This window comes from Camelus bactrianus, chromosome 21 (genome assembly GCF_048773025.1).
Source record: "Camelus bactrianus isolate YW-2024 breed Bactrian camel chromosome 21, ASM4877302v1, whole genome shotgun sequence".
Lineage (NCBI taxonomy): Eukaryota > Metazoa > Chordata > Mammalia > Artiodactyla > Camelidae > Camelus > Camelus bactrianus.
Window position 1 is genome coordinate 18,363,746 of NC_133559.1, and position 20,053 is coordinate 18,383,798.

The 20,053-nt window shown below is 30.7% G+C and overlaps 1 protein-coding gene across 2 annotated transcripts in view; it reads right to left on the reverse strand.

Annotated features, from left to right (window-relative positions):
* KIFAP3 (kinesin associated protein 3) overlaps positions 1-20,053 on the reverse strand; it is a 127,996-nt gene that overhangs the window by 10,035 nt on the left and 97,908 nt on the right. For both annotated transcript variants that reach the window (XM_010953853.3, XM_010953851.3), the window contains exon 19: positions 15,016-15,115. In XM_010953853.3, coding sequence (XP_010952155.1) covers positions 15,016-15,115 — 100 coding nt within the window. The remainder of the gene's footprint in view (positions 1-15,015; positions 15,116-20,053) is intronic.

Below are 20,053 nucleotides of genomic sequence, written 5' to 3' on the forward strand. Positions count from 1 at the left end.
ACACCGACTCCCCATCTTTCTTTATAAAACAGAGAAATCTGACATGTGAGTATAATCAAAGAGGTAACATCGCTCTCTAATATGCAAACTACCCCTGCTGACATATCAGTCTCTCGTAAATTAAAAATTAATGTCAGGCTTCTGTTAAAACCTTGTCTCTAAAGTCCTTAAATAAATAATACCGTTTGGGAATATTTCTACATAGTTTTGAAACTTTTAACTTTCTTTTATTACCTTACATAAGAGGTGGATAAATGTTATTTTAAAAAACCCTTCAAAAATCCCAACAAATATAAGAAGCTTAATATAAAGTTTCTAATTTATGCCATGGTCTACTTATTCATTTATTTGCCTCAAAAATTTTTAGGCTAAATCATCTGAAAATTACCTTTGGCTGATAAAAATCAAGTAGTGATTGACAAAAGCTCTTTTTTTTTTTTTTTTGTAGCTAAATCAAACTAATACTTTTCTAAAATTGAAAGCCCAACTATGGATAATAAAAACTATATTTAAACAATTAAAGGTGCATGTTTTTAAACAGCTAAGTATGAAAGTTAAAAAAAAATTTTAATTAGCAGTTGATAGCATGAAAGTTTGGAAATTTGATTCTAAATAAATTTATAATATCAAATATACAACAAAAAGGCATTTCCTTAATTATTATGACATTTAAAAAATCTATATTGGGCAGTGTTATATAAATAGTTTCAGCCACTAATTCAGTAATTTCAGTAATCAATACAGGTCAGCTAAATATTCCATAGTTATTTAGTGCCATCTAAAGCATTCCGGATCTCAGTGTGCTATGTAATATACACACTGCACTTAGCACTAGAACAGGTACTAAAATAAATCTCTACTCTTAAATTTTATAAACTCTCTTGGTCCTTGAGAATATATTTGTTATATTATGGGTCTTTTTTTTTAAAAAAAAAAAGAAGGTAAATTCATTTACTACTTAGGTCTAAGGCTAATTTTAGATTATCACGATATGAATTGACTGAAGCCATCCTGATCAACCAGACTGTAGTCTTCTGACAACAAAATGAACTATTTCTATTATTACCTTCACAGAATGGGGCTATGCACCCTTTGGGCACATACTGCATTCACACCAAGCAAATTCAGCATAGACTGGAATGTAGATATATATGATTCTAACAATTATGTTTGACTTGTGCCTTATTATCATATTTTAAATTAAAGTAATTTTCAAAATGACATAAGGAAACATCATACTTTTTTTTTTAATCACTGATGTACAGGGCATTTTTCTCCCTTAAGGACTGGCAATTATATTTAAAAATTCAGCAAAACTAACTTAAGTATGAACTTATCAACAACTCCTGCATTTTATTAAAGTTAGTGGGGTGCAATGACCTCAAAACCAGAATATCTGGATATGATTTACGTCTCTATTGATATAACTTGTTTCAGTCTATATCTGTAACATTCTTTGTCATGATTTCTTTTTTTTTAAATAAGAATAATGGCTATCCCTTTTAACATCTCTCTGCCCTGAGATTATTATATTTCCAAGATTCTTATAAAAACAGTACAAAGACTCTTACAGTATATATTTGGTGGTGTTATTGTTATGACATATGAAAATGATAGAGGCTTCTCTAAAAATACTTTCGAAATTCTGGTTCCTGCCATATAATCTAGACTGTTAAGAGATACTCTATCATACTTGGCATGCTTCTTACACATGCTTTCTGTTTGCCTTTACAGGGTTCTTACATAATTCATAGAGATTTATGCCTACACATAGGCAACTAATTGTTGTTGCACTAAAATAATGCCATGGTCAATCATATCTTCCTTTACCATAGTGAGACTGGACTGCTTGTATAAATAAAATTATTCAATCAAAACCCTTCAGATTCTATGTCATGACTGATGCAAATGATACAACACCTTTAGGGACGAAAAATACTGGGAAAATCTCTTTGCATGCTTTTTCATCTTATTTTATATTCAGGAAGTTTATTTTGAAAGTACTAAATCAGGGTAAGGTTTTTAGTTATTTCCCACAAATCATCACTTCCCACATTGCACACATTCTTGCACTTAGGTTTACTGCTACAGCGTTGGCTTCTCTTTGAAAAGGGCAAAGGTCATGGAAGTGTTTAGGGCGGGGTTATTTTCATTCTGTGATGTTCCCTGTCTTGGGGTTGGGCCAACCCCACAATCAGGAACATATAAGCAAAGTTGGGCAATTATAAGAAGAATTCTTCGGGGAGATGGGAATGCACCATACACTTCTGAGATTACAAGCAGCACTGGGTCTTAAGCAGTATTTCCAACTAGCACACAGGTATATCTATATTAGTCATTTCAAGTATGCAGGACAAGGGAAGACTACAAATTGATCTATTTAAAATGACCAAGGTGCCCACTTGCTGATGGCAAATAGTCCCTCCCTCCCTCAGACTTTAGAATAAAAAGGCAAGATGCAACTGTAGGATAGTGTCATTGTTTTCTTCTTAGTGTATACAAAGAATGAGTTGAATTTTAGCAACTCAATAAATAATAACTCATTAAAACCCAGGAATTTTTAAAAAAACCTTTTTGAGATTTTTAAGAATTACTGCTTGTTCACCACCTCAAATGGCACCTCAGCATGATGTTTGAGCAAGTACCCATGTAAATACAGCTTTGTGGGGTTTCCTGTATCAATTTAAGTTACAGTTGCCATTTAAAAATTTACTTGCCTAACTATGTTCACAGAAGCCTCCTCCCATCATTTCACATTTGAGGGGCTCTAAATTAGCCACTTGATACTGTCCACACAAATCTGGATTCCTTTTTAAGACTGCTTTGCCTTTTAATTTCTGACAGGCCATTATGAAGGTGCTTTGTTTTTGGCTGGAAAAACCTGAAATGGAAAGAATTTCTGAAAAAGTGGGATGTATCAACTTCAGATAAAGCTAAACAAAGAAAATAGTCCTAGAAATATATAAAAGTATATTATTTGACATAGAATGCTGACTTATGCCCACAAAAGAGATGATACTGAGGAAATTAATTATGCTCCTCTTTATTATTTAAAAAATTAAAAAAAAAACTTTAACTTTGATTATGGGCATAAGAAAGCATTTGCTGATTGTGCCTCTCTAGTCTGAAATGAAACCATAGAAATATGTAACTTTTACATAAAAACCAACATAGATTTTATATTCACCAATAATTAATGATAAAAGTATAAAGTTTAGAAAAAATATTAATAATTCTTCTCAAATACAAAGTATCATTTAGAAAATAGATTCTATTACAGAGTGCCACACTTGTCTCTTTGAAGTAGGTCTGAGTTCTATTCAGTTGGCAGAGACACTAAGCACTTACGAGATTACCAAGCGATTTGGGTTACAGACTACATGTTGGCCTAGAATTACTAAAGGTAAAATATACAGGATTATAGTCCATGATTAATCCCTTAACTCCAGATTTCCTTTCCATTTCCATAACCATCAATGGAGGTTTATTGTCTTTTTTTTTTTTTTAATGAGAAAAGCTAATGCATTTTAACAAATCCTTTGTAATCTAAAACTCTTTCAATTAAAAGTTCTGAGAATTTATTAACAGCTATGATAGCAGTGTTAAAAGAAGTTCAGAGACTAAAATGTTTTGTCACTTGTTCCCTTGGGAAATCTACTGATCTACTTACCTACCTACTTACATAAAACGAAAGGTTTCTACTCAGTAAACTTTTGCCCATGAGATGGAAGGCATCAGAAATCAACATTTACATCAAACTCTTTGACACAGTGTCTCTTTAAATTTTACAATTATTCAAATTATGTTTTGTAGGACATGATGTGTTTCCAGAGAGGCATTATCTCTATTACAAAGCTACAAGAAGCTGTTGTCTGAACTAATCCCTCCAGAGTGCTTATTGTTATAATGAAGTAACTAAGTTCTAGTGAATTACCAGACCATTAAAGTGTGATGTCTCATTAAACAGCCTTTACACTCAGGAGCTTGTATTTCAATAATAATGTGATTCTTTGCCAAATACTGTACTGCTCAGGTTAAAAAGCAAAAATATGAATCTATAAATCTATTTACTTTTTTATTTAAGAAAATTCATCATGGTATCTTTTAAAATTATTTCTAATTTTATTTTTCTAACTTTACACAATTGACATATAGTATTGTCATCAGATCATCTGATTTTTTTTTCTATAAGAACATGTTAAAGGTATCTTTTGTAATGGAAGTTAACAAATGACAACACTCCAAATAGCAATACTCTTAAAAAAAAAAAAGGGTCTATTATTTAAGATATCATAGAATTCTCTTCTAATAGTTAATTTTGTGTCCTCTAAAGATTAAGGACAATTCAGAAATATTTAAGAGGTTTATTTCATTGGGATACACGTATGCGCACACATATACTTGTTTAATCAAGGTGGGAGAATAACATAAAAGTGAGCAGGAATGTATAGAAGACCCCTGATGTCTAAAAACTGACCCTGTACATAGGATTAATTCCTTAATTCTTTTTTCTAAGCCTGATTATAGTATTTCCTTTAAAATTTTTCAAAAAAAAAAAAAAAAAAAAAGAAAGTGAAATAAGGAGTAGTAGGACACTTTAAGTCATCCTAAAAAATTGTATTTTAACCCTAAACTTTAAGCTTCTCGACGGGAAAGGGATTATTTCTTACTGATCTCTATCCCTATAGCTCATCCAAGTGTTTCTCAATTAAAAAGGTTACTGAGTAAAATAAATTTTAAGTGTTGAAAAGAAAACATTAAATGTACTTCAGTATGAAAATTATATATTTAATATTGTATAAAAATCAGTTTGCTTAAATGTGATTTTGAATTTCCATTGATTTATTTAACAGATATTTATAGCATTTCCAGTAGGTGTAAGGCCCCATTTGGTAAGATGGGTCAGTAGATACTTACAATGATGTTATTTTTACTTTAAGAATAGCTCTTATAATGTAGAGTTCAAGTCTTTTGAAATCCTTTAAATATCTTTAAATACTATGACATCTTCTCTGAATCAAAAGTTAAATAATGTTCTGACTTATTAAACAAACTCATTAGGTGCAAATTTATGTGGAAACTGAACATACAACATAATCAAAGAAATAACAAGCCAGCTTAGTTTATTTGAGGAGAAAGGAAGGTTTGGTCTTTCAAAAGCCAAATTAAAGTAAAGCCAATCTGAATGTTAATGGTAGTATAAATGCATGTGCACTCACTCCCTCACTCTGCCTCCCCCATACATGCACACCTTCCTCCTCTCAGCTTATTGACATTTTAAATCTTTCTCCCAGGTTTGGTCTTGCAACCACTTACTTACTTGATAAAATAGGTCACTTAAAAAGGAAGAAAGCCCAATAAAATGAATTACAAAGACAACAAGATTAAACTGATTGCAATGTTTTCATACATCGTAGCTGAAATTTTGCAAATATGCAGTTGGCTGTGTTCTGGCATTTAACAACATGTGATCAGTGAGGAGGAGGAAATTTTATTCTCATTAACGGTTGCAGATTTACTGCAGTGAAAAAGGGCTCTGTAACCCGAGATGTGACAGTACAAAAAGATCAAAGCCTTGGACTGGAAACTAAATAAACCCTCTGGCTACTTCCTGCAAGGAAAATTCACTTTGGCAATGCAAAACAGAGCCCAGTTAAAAACTACTCTCAGTTTTATGAGCTGTCATAGCAGCTCAAGTGGTTTGGACTGGCTGAGTTTAGAACATTATATTTCCTTGTTTTTGTCTTAGATACTTCTGTAAGCAGTTTTATAGAACTTTTTTTTTTTTTAAAAAAAAGAAAAACACAATAACAAAAAAAAGAGAAAGAAAAGAAACTTCTCTTTTGGTTGAAACTGAGAAGGTAACCACTAAACTTATTAAAGTAGGCAGGTCTTCATTTGCACATTCCTTTCTCGTTTACTGCAGTTTAATATTTTGCTCTTAGATTTATTTGGCAATATACATTTACTTTAATAATTCATCTGTAATCTGTACAATTTCTATTCAAAATTAGTGCAAATCAGTTTACAGAGCCCATATGGCTCATATCTGAGGAGTGAGCTATTTATAATAGCACATCTGGAAGGACTATGGGTAATATGGAGAATATGGGAATTAATTAATATTACACTTAAAAATCTACAGGCTCTAGGTTTCATCCTTTTTTTAAAAAATACTTAAGAAAAAACATTTGTTTAACATTTCTAATACAAGGATTTTTAAACAATTGTTCATAAATACTTAAATCACATTGTTAAATCAATCAAAACAAAGATGGGCTAGAGTAAATCAACCTATCCCTGAGTTTAGGAGTAAGCTCAGTGTCACTGAATCCAGACTTAAAGGAAATAAAAGATGACATGCGCTATTTTCCTCTCTTATTTTTGGGGGGGGGGTGGTGCTTATCAACCAAATTGCTTATAATTTTGTTACTCTTATTAGAATACAGATAAGCAAGTCTTTCTGATGGTAATCTACATTGTATTCCTTTAAAAAAAAACCACTTAATTTTTTGAAAATAAGAGCATTTCATAGGCCAATTATGTCATAAAATAGCCATTTTTGCTTAAGAATTTCTATTTTTCTTTTTAAATTTATAACTAATTTTTATGTGTGTGTACAGCCAACAAAATGCAATTAAGATGTATAAAAATGTATAAACCTTAACATTAGATAATCACTCTTAAATGGTGGTGATGTAATTAACTTCCTAGCCATGACTGGATTAACTCCCATGTCATTTCTTCTAGTACAAAGCTATACCGTATTTGATGTGTTAATGTTTTTATAGGACCCAGTCATATTCAGAATACTTTTTTAATTTATAGACTCAGTTATGCTCAATTTCTTCTCCTAAATGAAAGTCCTAATAAAATGACAACAAATTTGGCTTCCTTTGGGAGCATCTTTGAACTTTACATATAACTAACATGCATGCCTCCAAAAACTTAGCTCAGATCACTAGACTGAAATTAACACGGGTTTGATGAGAGCAGTTCTGTTGCTCTCTGTCACTTCTCTTGCTTATTTCCAAAGGAAAGTAAATCACTTAAGATATTTTTTTCAAGTCAGGAGTATACTTTCTCTAGAATAAAACATCTTCCCAGGTTTTCAGGATTCTAAGCCTTGATTTTTGGCTTATATTTCTATATTTCAGTAAAGTTTACAATTTGCTAATGCTGATGTGTGATAATCTAATAAAATCTGGCCTTAAAAGTTATAGGCCCAATTTACTAATAAAACTTAATTCAATTCTCCTTGGGAAATGCAAATCATTAGTGCCTAAGCAGTGGAACTGAATTTAGGAGTAAGCTTTGCCTTTTCAAGGCTAGAAAGAAGTTTCCTCTTATTAAACAGTCTAAACAAATAAGACAACTAAAACTAATCTTGAAGACTCATTTGTAGGCATAAAACAACATCATCATGTATATAAACATTTACATTGGTTAATTAGCTAAACAAATGATTTGCATGAGACAATAACGCTTATAGACTGAGATTATCCCACTCATTTCATCCTAATTTTTTATACAACTGAATTAATTTGTAGAGAACTTAACGAACTACTTAAGAGAATTTAACGAACTACTTAAGAGAATTTAATGGCAGTGAACTAATTACTTAATGCATTAATAAATTTTTAGCAACTTGTCTCCAAGCAATTTAAACACCAATTTGCAGTAAATCATACCAAGTGTATTAAAACAAACTAAGTAAACAATATGTTGCATTACACAACAAAACCTACATATCTTACCCTGAATTTTGATAAGATATACTCTCAAACTTTCTCAAGTGCAGTTCACTGTTAGACTAATATATTTATTTGCCACGTGGAGGCAGTAATGGTGTAATACTAAAAGTGCTGGCTCTTACCAAGCTTAAATGCTTCACTATTTACTACCTATCTGGTTTTGAGTGAGTCTCTTAAAAATCTCTGAGCCTTAATATCCACATTTGCAAAAATAAGGACAATACTACTCTTTGCCCTATACACCTCACACACTGTTGGTGATCAAATGAGATACATGACGATATAAGTGGTAGCTATATACAAGTTATTAGTCTTTGTATACTAAGATTTAGACAAAAAAAAAAAAAACCTTAAACATTTTATTCTTTGAAGGCTCCTAAGACATTCTATCTTCTGAAATAAAAAAAATAACTAGCAGAATTGCTACAGGAGTATTTAGAAAGAAAAAGTATGATTTAATGTAAGGATTTTCTTAGAGTAAGAATCTCATAGTGTAAAACCATTATTTGTTTTGGTTTGACTTTCTTATCAGACCTGTGTTACACAGCTACTTCCACTCTTGTTCCTCTGTTTCTACCATCCCACAAATTTAACCACTTCTTTACCTTAGAATTTTACCTGTCATATAGTATTATTTCTAGCGAATGGCTTTATTCAATTTTACCATGTATTACTGATTGGTTAATACTGATGAAGGTGGGAAGAACTTAAAATTACATCTATTGGTTACACCTAGGTATAGCAATTGTTACTGAGCTTGAAATACATGTTTATATATATTAAAAACAATGTCACTTGGATAACAGAAAATAATTATAATGCAAATTTGCACAGCTCTGGATATTCTGAGATCAAATCATAGACCTTGAAACAGAGTAACTTTTAGAAGTAAACAGGATATTGTCTTGTTACCCAACATCATTGTTTCTATAAAGAGGTTCTACTGCGTATGTTTTAACCCCAAATTCCATTTAAATTAAGAAGCAACTCTTGCAAATATTCCAACCTGGATACAGCTAAGAACAAGTATTAGGGAACTATGCAAATGTGCACATGATGAACAAAGAGTTAATAAAATGTGTAACAGCGCCTTGCATATACAAAGCGTTCAGTAAGTTTTTAAAAAACATTATACATTGCTTAATAAAAGGCTTGTCTTAAAATGAAAATATGTTTACATATTAACGTTAATCAATGAATCTGTTGTCATGTTTTAATACATGCAAAAAATATAAATGGAAAGACTAAATATTTCAACTATCTCCCTTCATCACTAGAATTACAGATGTGGCAGCAGTATACTCAATTTTATGCTATCAAAACATCATAGGTGAATAATATTTTTATTAAAATTATTTTCAATAAGGAAGAAGCAAATTAAAAGGTCTCTGTGGTCAATTCTTAAAAAATAAGAATTTTATGTGAAGTGAGTATCTACTTTTACCTATTTTGATTTTCATATTTACTTAAATCAGAGTACTGGTATAATATAATATGTGGACAACATCATGTGGCACCAAAGTAGGTGCTGAAAATAACATTTACTCCACAATTAGATAAGTGTATCTCACTGCGCTCAGTGTATCTTTTTTTTTTTTTTTTTTTGGACACACAATCATTCACCTAGTCTTTGTCTCTGGATAAAGTATCTTTATGATTACTTCATAAGGATAAATTCTTAGAAATGAAGTTACAGAGTTAAGGAAGGCTATGATTTAAAGCTCCTGTTCTCTGTTACCAAATACATTTCACAAAGGTTTTATCCATTTAAATTCCCACAAGGGGTATACCAGAGTACCTCTTTGCTCCCTTGTGTGGGTATTAGCATTGAAAAATCTTCGGCAATTGACAGGTGAAAATGGAATCTGGCTGCTTTATTTTGTAATCACCATGTCTGGAAAAATTACTAAAGTCAGGAGTTGTTTTTAAAGGCTTCATGAAGCATGTTCTCCTCTGAGAAAAAGTAATAGGAAGCTAGTAACAAAAAAGCTACACATTAAATAAAGCAGTGTTTTTTGATGATTATCTTTAAAAGACTTAAGTACTTGACAATTCACATAGTTCTTACAATGCTGTGGAACAAATGGCTGGTCTCAATATCTGTCAAAGGAAATGTTTCTAGGAGGTTCTTTTCACTTTCTTTTGACCCTTCTGTGTAATTTCTGCATTACTGCCACAGTAACGAGGGTCACTAAAACAAACTATTAGAACAAATGGAAGTTTTGTTTATCAATTAAAAATTGATACAGAACTTACCAAAGAAGGGATTTTATAGGCATATTTACTTTTCCTCTCAAAATAAAAGAATTTCTTGATCACAAAATTAAGGGATGTAACATAGATAATAATTGGATTTATCTTTTGAATAACTGCTTTGAAAAAATATCCTAATATATAGTTCAAGGAATAATGTGTAGGTCAGTAAACACTTCATGTCTTTTAGACAGGGAATGTGTAATTTTGAGGTTGCTATTCTCAAGTGAAAAAAACTAAGTTAACTAAATAGCTGAGTATAATTAAGGCAGCCTTACACCTAAAAGAAGTAAGTCTACTGTTTCGCATGTAATGTATATGAAAAAATATACATTAAAAATCTAAATAAAAGATTATTTCCTTCATATTAAGAAAATAATTTGTTAGTTCTATTCAGTATAATTTAAAAAGTGCAACTAGCATTTCAACTGTGATTTAATAGTTGAAAAAATAAATTAGAGAACAGAATAAACGGTATATATGTGAAATCTGTAATACATGTTATGAACAGAAAAATCAATGACCAAATACTCAGGAAGAAAAAAAAGGGGCATGCTAAATAAAAGAGCACACACACAGAAAATGAAAGTGTAGAATCAGCTGGCTCCGATAATGCACACATCTCATTCATCTTTGACACCAGTGAAATGGTCAGTAAATGACATCACTGTGCCAACCACAAAGAACTCCAGGCCCTCTGAAAAATATTTTTCAAAGCCCCAAGGAAACTTAAGCAGTCTCCGAAATTTTTTTCCAGTTTATGAAAATTGGATTCCTATAAAAGAAAAATGGACCATTTTTACTGTAACAAAAACTGATTTGTAAAAGCTGGAAGCAGTTTAAAAATACTCAACATGAGGTTCTTGTTAGTCTTGAAAAGTAAGAGTTATAATAAAAAAAAAAAACAGTCCAAAAATATGGTATGGATACCTTGTATATAAGGGGAAAAAAAGCTAGTTTTACTCCTATTATTTTTAATTAGCCTCAATAGCAAGTTCCACTTTACTTTCTAACACCAGTTCAGATCTGGGGAAGGGAAGATTTACATCTGACCCTCTGGGAATGGCAACTCTATAGCTAATGCCTTGGAGCCCTAATGTATTTTGCATTAACTCTAAATGTTGGGAAATTCCGGCGCCAAGACGTTCAAACTGAGAGTGACACGTGTTTAAAACCCAGGATTCGCTGTCCAAATGCCAGTATGTATTTCATCAAACATCCAATCTCCCTTGTAGGATAGGATGGATGAGTTTAGCAGTTTTTACTGTTTCCAATTAAACTGCCTTGCTATATCACAAAAGTGCAGATACTCATACTAAGAAGGACTCCTCGACCTGGATTTTAATAAGAAATACAATTTGAACTGTTTGAACAATCTCTAAATCTGACTTAGTTTCCCCATTTTAACAGATTTGTCCTATTACTAAACATTGTCATTTCAGGAAGAAACTGAAGACTTTTTCTTTGAACAAGTTAAACAAAAAATAAAAACCCCTTATCATACAAATTAGAAATTTATTCTTTACCTTACAGAAACTTGGGACCATCTACTTTACCTGAATCCCCTGAAACTGACATGTTAAAAACCCACAAAGCCTGAAAAGCCGTAAGTACGGCTGAAGAGCATGCCACTTGGCACTGTCATACTGTTTCACATTCTCAAATTATTCAAAACAATAGTAATTATAAAAACTCACATTTTATACATTATTTTTTAGAATTATTGCTCCAATTACGTTGACACTGCTTGTTTATCAAAGACATATAATGAAGAACAGGGAAAGAATTTGTGAATCATTTGGACAATTTACCTAATTTAAAGAAAAAAAACCCCTCAAAATAGGTAACATTTCCTGATTTTAAGGAATCAGCTTTTCCAATATCCAAGATTCAATCCAGACATTATTCTTTCATAGTTAACCCAAATTCTTCATGTTGTTCATTAAGTCTGTTTATTCTTATCTTCACAGTGAAGAATAAGTTCCACACCTTTTGTTTACACTTTTCAAAAAACATTCCATTTTGCTTAAAATCAATTACAGTGAAAATGTCAAAAGTATTATTCTAAGTCAATGTTATCTGATATAATAGGTTTTAAATTTACCCACTGAATATCAGAAGCTTAAGGGTAGCCATTAGTTTAAAATGTCACATCTGGGACATTATCCATCAAAATTATCATGCCAAAATATGTAAACAATCACACAGCAGCTTAAAATGGTTAAATCTTTGAAGAATTAAAAAAATAAGCCAGAGTTAAGATCCATGGTTTGCTTCTATCAAAGAAGAACATAAAAATCCTAATAAAAGACAATCCCAAACAACCAAAAATGACTGAATAAAAGGAAGAATAAATGATTCTAGAGAAGGTCAATAAAACAGAATGTAGCAAGGAACAATTATGATTTTTTGGATATACTGTAAGTTTTCTTTGTATCTGCTAATAAAATTTAGAGTGTCTTTTTATTTGATCTGTTACCTACAAAAAAACTGACGAAATTCATTGTAAATTATTTCTTCTGGAAACAAAGAGAAAACGATACTGTTACATGATTTAAGGTCTGAAAAATTACAAAAGACAAGAGATGAAAGACTATTTTCTCAGGGGAAGTTCTTTTTAAAGGGAAAAGAAATCCCAATTCAAAATGATTATAATAAATAAGTGTATCACTTTTGATTTGAAAAAACATATAGTCTACAGTAAGTTTTATTAACTAATCCTTTAAGCCAACATTACTGTGATATGTCTTTTATGATGTGAAAGAAGCTACTTAAATATTTTTACTGTTGAAAAGGAACTGAAGGTCAAAGGTAAGAGAATTTTCCCAAAGTCATTTTTAAAAAACTTATTAACAGAACTGAGAAATGAAATCCTGAAATCTTTGAACACAGTACATAACTTAGTCACTGAGTATGCCCATCTCTCAAAACATCTCTATTGCTTTATAAAAGGATCTTTTTAAAAAAATCAGAAATTAAAGATTTTGCTGAGTTGAACTCATAAGTTCATTCTTTTGTATATTCAGTTTTAATGAAAATGTTCAGGTTCTTAAAGATCATGTAACTATATATATAATAAACAAGTCTATCTCAAATAAGTAATGCATGGTTAGTATCAGTCTGATTTCTTTAAAGCAGCAGTTTCTGCAGGAAATACAATAACAATGTTTTGTTCACAGTGAAACATGAATGGCAGAAAAATTAATCTAATAAATGCTATCAGCAAAAATCTTCAGTATAAATATTGGGATTATATAACCAAATCATTTCTTCCTTTTCCAATTATGTTTTAGAAAACATTTGTACAGTGAATTGTCACATGATGGAGTAGTTATAATAATTAAACAGCCTCTATTTAAATAATTATAGCCAATACAGACAGAGATATAAGAAGTAATCAAATGCCATATGCTTTCTGGTATTTAACCATGTTTAATTTTTACTTCGTAAGGCAAGGAGCTTTTTACCAAAACAATCCAGTACACCAATGAAATCATTTCTAAAGTGCTATTATTTATTTGAAGTTCACTAAAGACTGCTGAATTGCATATAAGGTTATTGCATTTCATGAAATACTCCTATATTTTTCTACTATACTTTTAAGCTTTGGGTCACAACCACCAGTAAGTTGTGAAATCAATACAGTGGGTTGCAATCTGTATTTCAAAAATAAAACAAAATAGAATAAAACAGAGCATACTACTACTACTACTACTACTGATAGAATAATTACCATTTAAAACATTTTTTGTTTTACACATATGTATAGGTATATACGTGTATATAAACAAATATGTATGTGTGCACTGGGTTGCAATATGAAAGGTATTTCTTAAAGTGGGTTGTGGTAAAAAAAAGCAAAACACTTAAAAGTTACTACAGTATCCTATGTGTCCTTCCGAATTAGGCAGTATGTTATAATGTAAACACCATAAGCTTTGGAGACCTATAGATATATATATAGATATAGTTCAGACTTTCTTCTCAACCATCCTATGCGTGTGAACTGGTTACTTAAATTATTAAAGCCTTGATTTATTTGTTTGTAAAATGTCTATAATAATACTTGCTTTAAAAAGTTGCTATGCAGATTAGAATAAATATGATAAATATTTACAAAATAAATTATACACACTAGATAATCATAATGGTTACAATAATTATTACTACTGGATTAAAATGGCTTATTACAAGTGATGATTCAGAGTTATAGCACATTGGTTACAACTGTATTCTTTCAGTTAAAAAAATACATAAACATATCTTCCAAACAGAAAAGTTTATGTTAATAAAAAGTTTAATTTTAGAAGAGAAAATTAAATCAATAATTTAAAGAAAAAATAGTCTTAAGGGCAAAAGCACCACACCTATTCATTAGATCATTTTAATGTGAAATTTCAACAGTCATTCTGAATTACAATATTACACCTCTAGGAATGATATGAAGGGGAAGGTATTGTTTACACTTTCTGGCAAGATTACAAAATCTATGACATCAGTAATGAAGCAGGATATCTGCTGGGGGGAACTTTATTATAATTGCACAATAATGCTGGCATGTCAATTTTTTTTCTTAAGTATTTTACTTGAATGCCATGCAGGGAGGAAAAAGTCTTTAATCAAAGCATCAACTTTCGAAAGTGATGTCAGTAATTGTTAAAATACATTATTGCGTTGTTATTTTATATTATATTTTATTGGCTTTGGAAAAGACTTAGGATACAACCTGAGCCATTAATTTGGCAAAAATACTGTCTATTTCAATAGACAGCCTGCATTTTCCAAAGTGAGGAAGCATATTATTTTTAGAACAGTGATCTTCATTTTTTTACATAGAAAATGTGACTTCATAAGTTAATTTAGAATCAAATAAGCATATTCTTGAAAATATTCAGGATTTAAAAAAAATTCTTTAGTGGAAAAAGAGAAACAGGGATTGAAGAGAATTTTAGTATTTCAAAAACAAAGGAAACACCATATATTAGATTTTTCTTGGAAGACTGTTTACCTGCCAGGAAATGAATGCTGCCCGACTACATCTCCATTTTGAAGGTGATAATCATTGAAGAAATCTGGACTCATGGCTCCTTCAGAGGCAACTAATCCATCTAAAAAGAAAGAAAAGTAGCACAACATCTTTGTAGGGAATAAAAGGCAAACTATTCTATCAAGCAACGTGATAGAAAATAACCTGTATATTTAATCTGGAAAGAAAAATGTCAGTATGACATGCTGTTCTCTTTGGGAGTATGAACAGAAGACCATACATGCTTAAGTGTTCTTCCACAACAATGCAGCACAACATTTGGACATTTATTTAGCATCTACTCTGTGGTAGTACTATTTTATTACAGAGATGAATAAAACAATCTCCACCTTCAAGGGGGTTATAGTCTTGTGGAGAAGATACAAAAAGATAAGTGGGAGGCGAGGTAGGGAAAGACAGTAGAATTCTATTCCAGGCTAAAGAAACAGAAATAGAATGAGTAAGGAAAGAGAGTTCTGAGACATTAAATAGCATGATATTAGTAAAGAGCAACACTTGGTATGTTCCACATTTTATACCCAGACAGCTTCATTTGTGTATCATGATTAGGGAATTAGATATTTCAAATAAATGAATTTTTATATGAATTTTTAAGTGCCAAACTTTAAAACACACACACACACACATACAAACACACAAACTTAAGTTATAAATCCTTGTAAATGTATTTTACATTCCCCACGTTTTAAAAAAGTATACTGAACATAATTTAAATACTTCTTGATGACTCAATCTTCATTGTAAGTATGAACTACAGTAATGCCCTAGGTAATTAGATATATTTGACTACCTATGCTAAATGGTTGCACTACTATGCTTTTTGAATACTTTGCTTATAAAGTGCTTCTTTTCCTAAATATAAGTCTTTATTATTACTTCTTGCTTATTTTAGAGTGATACTACTTTATCATTTGTTCCAATCATTGAATTCAGATAACTTATTTTCGATAGAATTATGAATAAGTTAAGAATAAGAAGAATCTGAGGAAAAAGATCAAAGTGATGGCTTCAAGAGCTGTCCTATGTCTAGAACCAATATATTTTAGTATATGGCTTCTATCCTTTCTATTTGAAAAGCTCTGAGGCATTTTAAAGTTTCCTTTTCTGAAAGTATTCTGGGTTGTTAGGTGACCTCTAGACAAATGTTGGCTAGGTCATACCCACGACATTGTTTATAAATTTGGCACATAGTAAGCAAATTATTCAGTGACCAGATGATCATTTTATACCTACCATATGCAATAACTCTTGCTAGGTCCTGTGGAAAACACAAAAAATTACAATACAAATTTCTGTTTTCAGGACTTTTAGGTTAAGTAAAATATAAGATAAACACTTAAGATGCAATTAAATAATACATATCATTAATAAATGATATGCAACAGGAAGGAATACATGTACAAATGAGTGTTGGAGGCTGAAAAATAAAGGATTTATTGCGTTCTGTAGGGATTAGAAAATCCTACTTGGGGAGGGAGGGATGCAGAGGTGTGACCTGAGACTTGACAGGCAGGTGGGAATTAAACGACAAAATCTGTTTGAGGAGTTAAGGGTACTAAAAATCACGTAGATGGTAAAATTCATACAGCTGGCAAATGAATACGTAAAAATAATCTGTATTTCCGTAAGACTCTTGTACTACTAATTTGTTACATATACATCCATTTGTTACATATCATATACTAAAGACTTGTATTATTATTTAATTGTTGAATCTTGTTAATAATATGTTTGGTATTTGCTCATTACTTTAGTAAATTTAAAATACTTAAGAGGTAGCTTAAAAGTATCTAATATTTAGTCCAGTTTCTATGTCCTCTAAGAGTTACAAATCCTATACCTCAAAAGACCAGCTATACACAGAGAAGTTACAAAAAGTGCAATTATGGGAATGCTAAGACACCATTGGCTGAGAATTAAGCAGCTAAAATAATTAACTTTCTATGGATCTAAGACTGTGAAAGTTTAGCTAAAATTAACAAGGTTAAGACCACAAAAATCAGTAAGTTCTCCTGTTAAAGTAAAACCAAATAATTGAGGATTGGGGTTTAAGAAATATGCCATTTTTAGAGGAACAAAGCTAAGTAAAATTACAAAATAAAATGTACACCACACTTTGAAGATAATTACAAAGATATTCAGCATGATAGTAGCATAAAAGATTATAACACTCAGAAATATTAACACTCAGATATAAATGCAACCAAATAAAAAGATACCTGAATTATACTTTAAAAGTTTACATTACATGAAACATGACCTAGTGAAGTGAACCAGATGAGGAAGAAGTAAATTAAAAAAAAAAAAAAACTGTTGTCAAATTCTCAGTATCTCCATCTTAATTTGGAACTCTCATTGTCTTCAAAGGGAAAAATGAATAGCAAAAGGATGAATGGAATACAGGGAACTACAAACAGGGATCTCATTAAATAGAGATGAAACTAAAAAAAAATCTGAGTTTAAAGATTCAGCCATAAATTTTACAAATCCAGGATAAAACTGGTTTAGTTATACAATAAACCTGATATTATGAGAGTAAAAAAAGAGTAAATTTATACTTCTGAACTTATTTTTAATAATCTTAGGACACTGCAGTTCATTCAGTAAACTATAGCTCCTACACTGTCCTTTACTGGCTTGACAATATTTAGGTAACTCTGTTATATGAGCAATCATTCTTCACTAGAAAGAGGTATAAAAGTTAAATTATATTTTAAGTTCAATCCTCAACTGAAGCACTTCAACTTCTTTGGAACTATCTATGCTTCTCAGCATTTCTGCATCCAAAGTTAATTCTTTTATAGAAATACTAAAAAGGAATCATGTGTTTCTGGTTACAAATTCCAGGTAAGTCTAGGAGTGTCCGTCTCAAGCTCCTACTGTAACCTGTTGTTTTGAAGACACAACAAGGAACCATAAAATTTCATGTAACATTTAAATGACCAGAGAAAAACAGAAGACAGAGATGACATGCCAGAGCACTTGTAAGCTGTAGAGCATTATACACATTTAGGTTATTAAATTATATGAAACCTTTCAGACCACAGTTATATAATACACCTTTTTGAGGTGCTCCAAGTAATGATGATAAATATGATTATGACTAAGATGGGGTATATATTGGAACAAAAATGAAATCAAAGCAAATTTACTACTAGCATAGGTAATTTATCAACCTTCTGATTTCTGAAACTCAGTTAAAAAAACTGGCTTATACAAAAGTAAAAAAATACAAAAAACTCAGTATCTTCCTATATATTTTTACCTAAATAAATTTTATTTTTTAAAGTCAAATGTAAACTGGACTCCTTGGTGAACTAGCTAAAAGTGAAATCATGACTGTGTAAGAGAAAATAGGTATCCACAGTGGAGAAAATGAGAAAAAGAAATGACTAATATAGAGAAATCACAACTTATCTCGCTAAACCCAATAAGATACAAAGCATAAACACACAGGTAAATGAATATTATGGTTTTACAATGATCCTGAGACAGAAATAAACCATTTTAAATTAAGCATCATATTCTATAATATATTCACACATTAAACGCTAATAATAAAATTCACCACAACTAATAATGAAGAACAACAAAAAAGCAGTAAGTCATTTAGAAATGTGTAGTAGCAACACAGCTTTATAAATTGTAACACTCTTCCTCTGTGGGTAAAAGTTCTAAAGCAAACAGCATCATTTTCATGACAGAAAAGGAAATCAGGGACTACAGTTACAATAATTTTAGACTCTAAGAAAAAAAACTACCATAACTATAAGGAGACGTTAGCTTCCTATTTCACATAACAAAACAAAGATCTTTTTTAAGAATAATAGCAAGAAAGAAACAGATACATTTTGACATATTTAAGAGTTAGAAAATATAGAGGGCAATACTAATGATGAGGAAGTAGCTAATGCTATTTTCATTTTTAAATAAAAGTTAAGACCAGGGAATCACTGGTCATTTAGCTTAACCTCTGTGTTTGAAAAGCTACTAAAGGTGCTTTTACCAGAAGCAGCCTGAAGTTTCACGGAGATCCAGAGATTTCAATAAAATGGCTCAAGCATACAAACAAATCTGCAGTATCACAAATTTATCTGATGTTTCTGAAGATATAATTGCACACAATAAAAGACAAGAGACTGACATTATCTAGATCTCCATGATACATATCAGGAATACCACATTTATTCATTTAGTTGATGAACTATTCCTGAAAAATGAAATAGGTAAAATAATCAACTAAAAAAATACAGATGGCTTGATATGAGAACTGTATCTTTAAACTTAGAGCCATTTAATCTCTGCTGTCAAGTATCTACCATATCATCAGGCTATGGGCATTAAAAAAACAATAAACATGAGGATACCTAATGATAACATTTCGCCCTTCAAATGCTTAAATATATTTATTTTTCCATCAGCTGTGGCTGTTTCTAAATTTTGATATATAAAAATGTTTATGATTCAGATTTCTCACAAAAGTGTAAGTTGTACATTCTAATTATATAATATCTCCCAGAAAAATGCTAATGATTTTCATTTTAAGAGGTTAATTTAAATGAATTAATTTTGGAAATGTGGTGTAAGTTTTTAGAAATCTGTTCTGAAATTCTAATTGTATTAAAACAAAAAAGTCAAATACTGAAATGGTTAAAAGTTTTACTTGATCTTGGAAACTGGTTATTCATTCACACTGAAAAATAGCTATCAATCTTCAAAGCAAGAAACATCATTCCAAGAAATTCTGATTTCTATTATCAAAAAAATTCATATCATATATATTTTACATCATGAATATCTGAACATGTAAGGAACAGCTGCTTGCCATTACTGAACTAAGAAATGCTGGTTGATTGAAATTAATGATCTACTCTATCTGGTTTGAAACACAAAGCAGTATTTCGTAACTACTGTAAAGTTCAGTTAGGAAGAAATCTATTTAATTTTCAAAGTAAAGCATCAATTTTCCACAGTTCAAGTATCTATATCAAATATACAA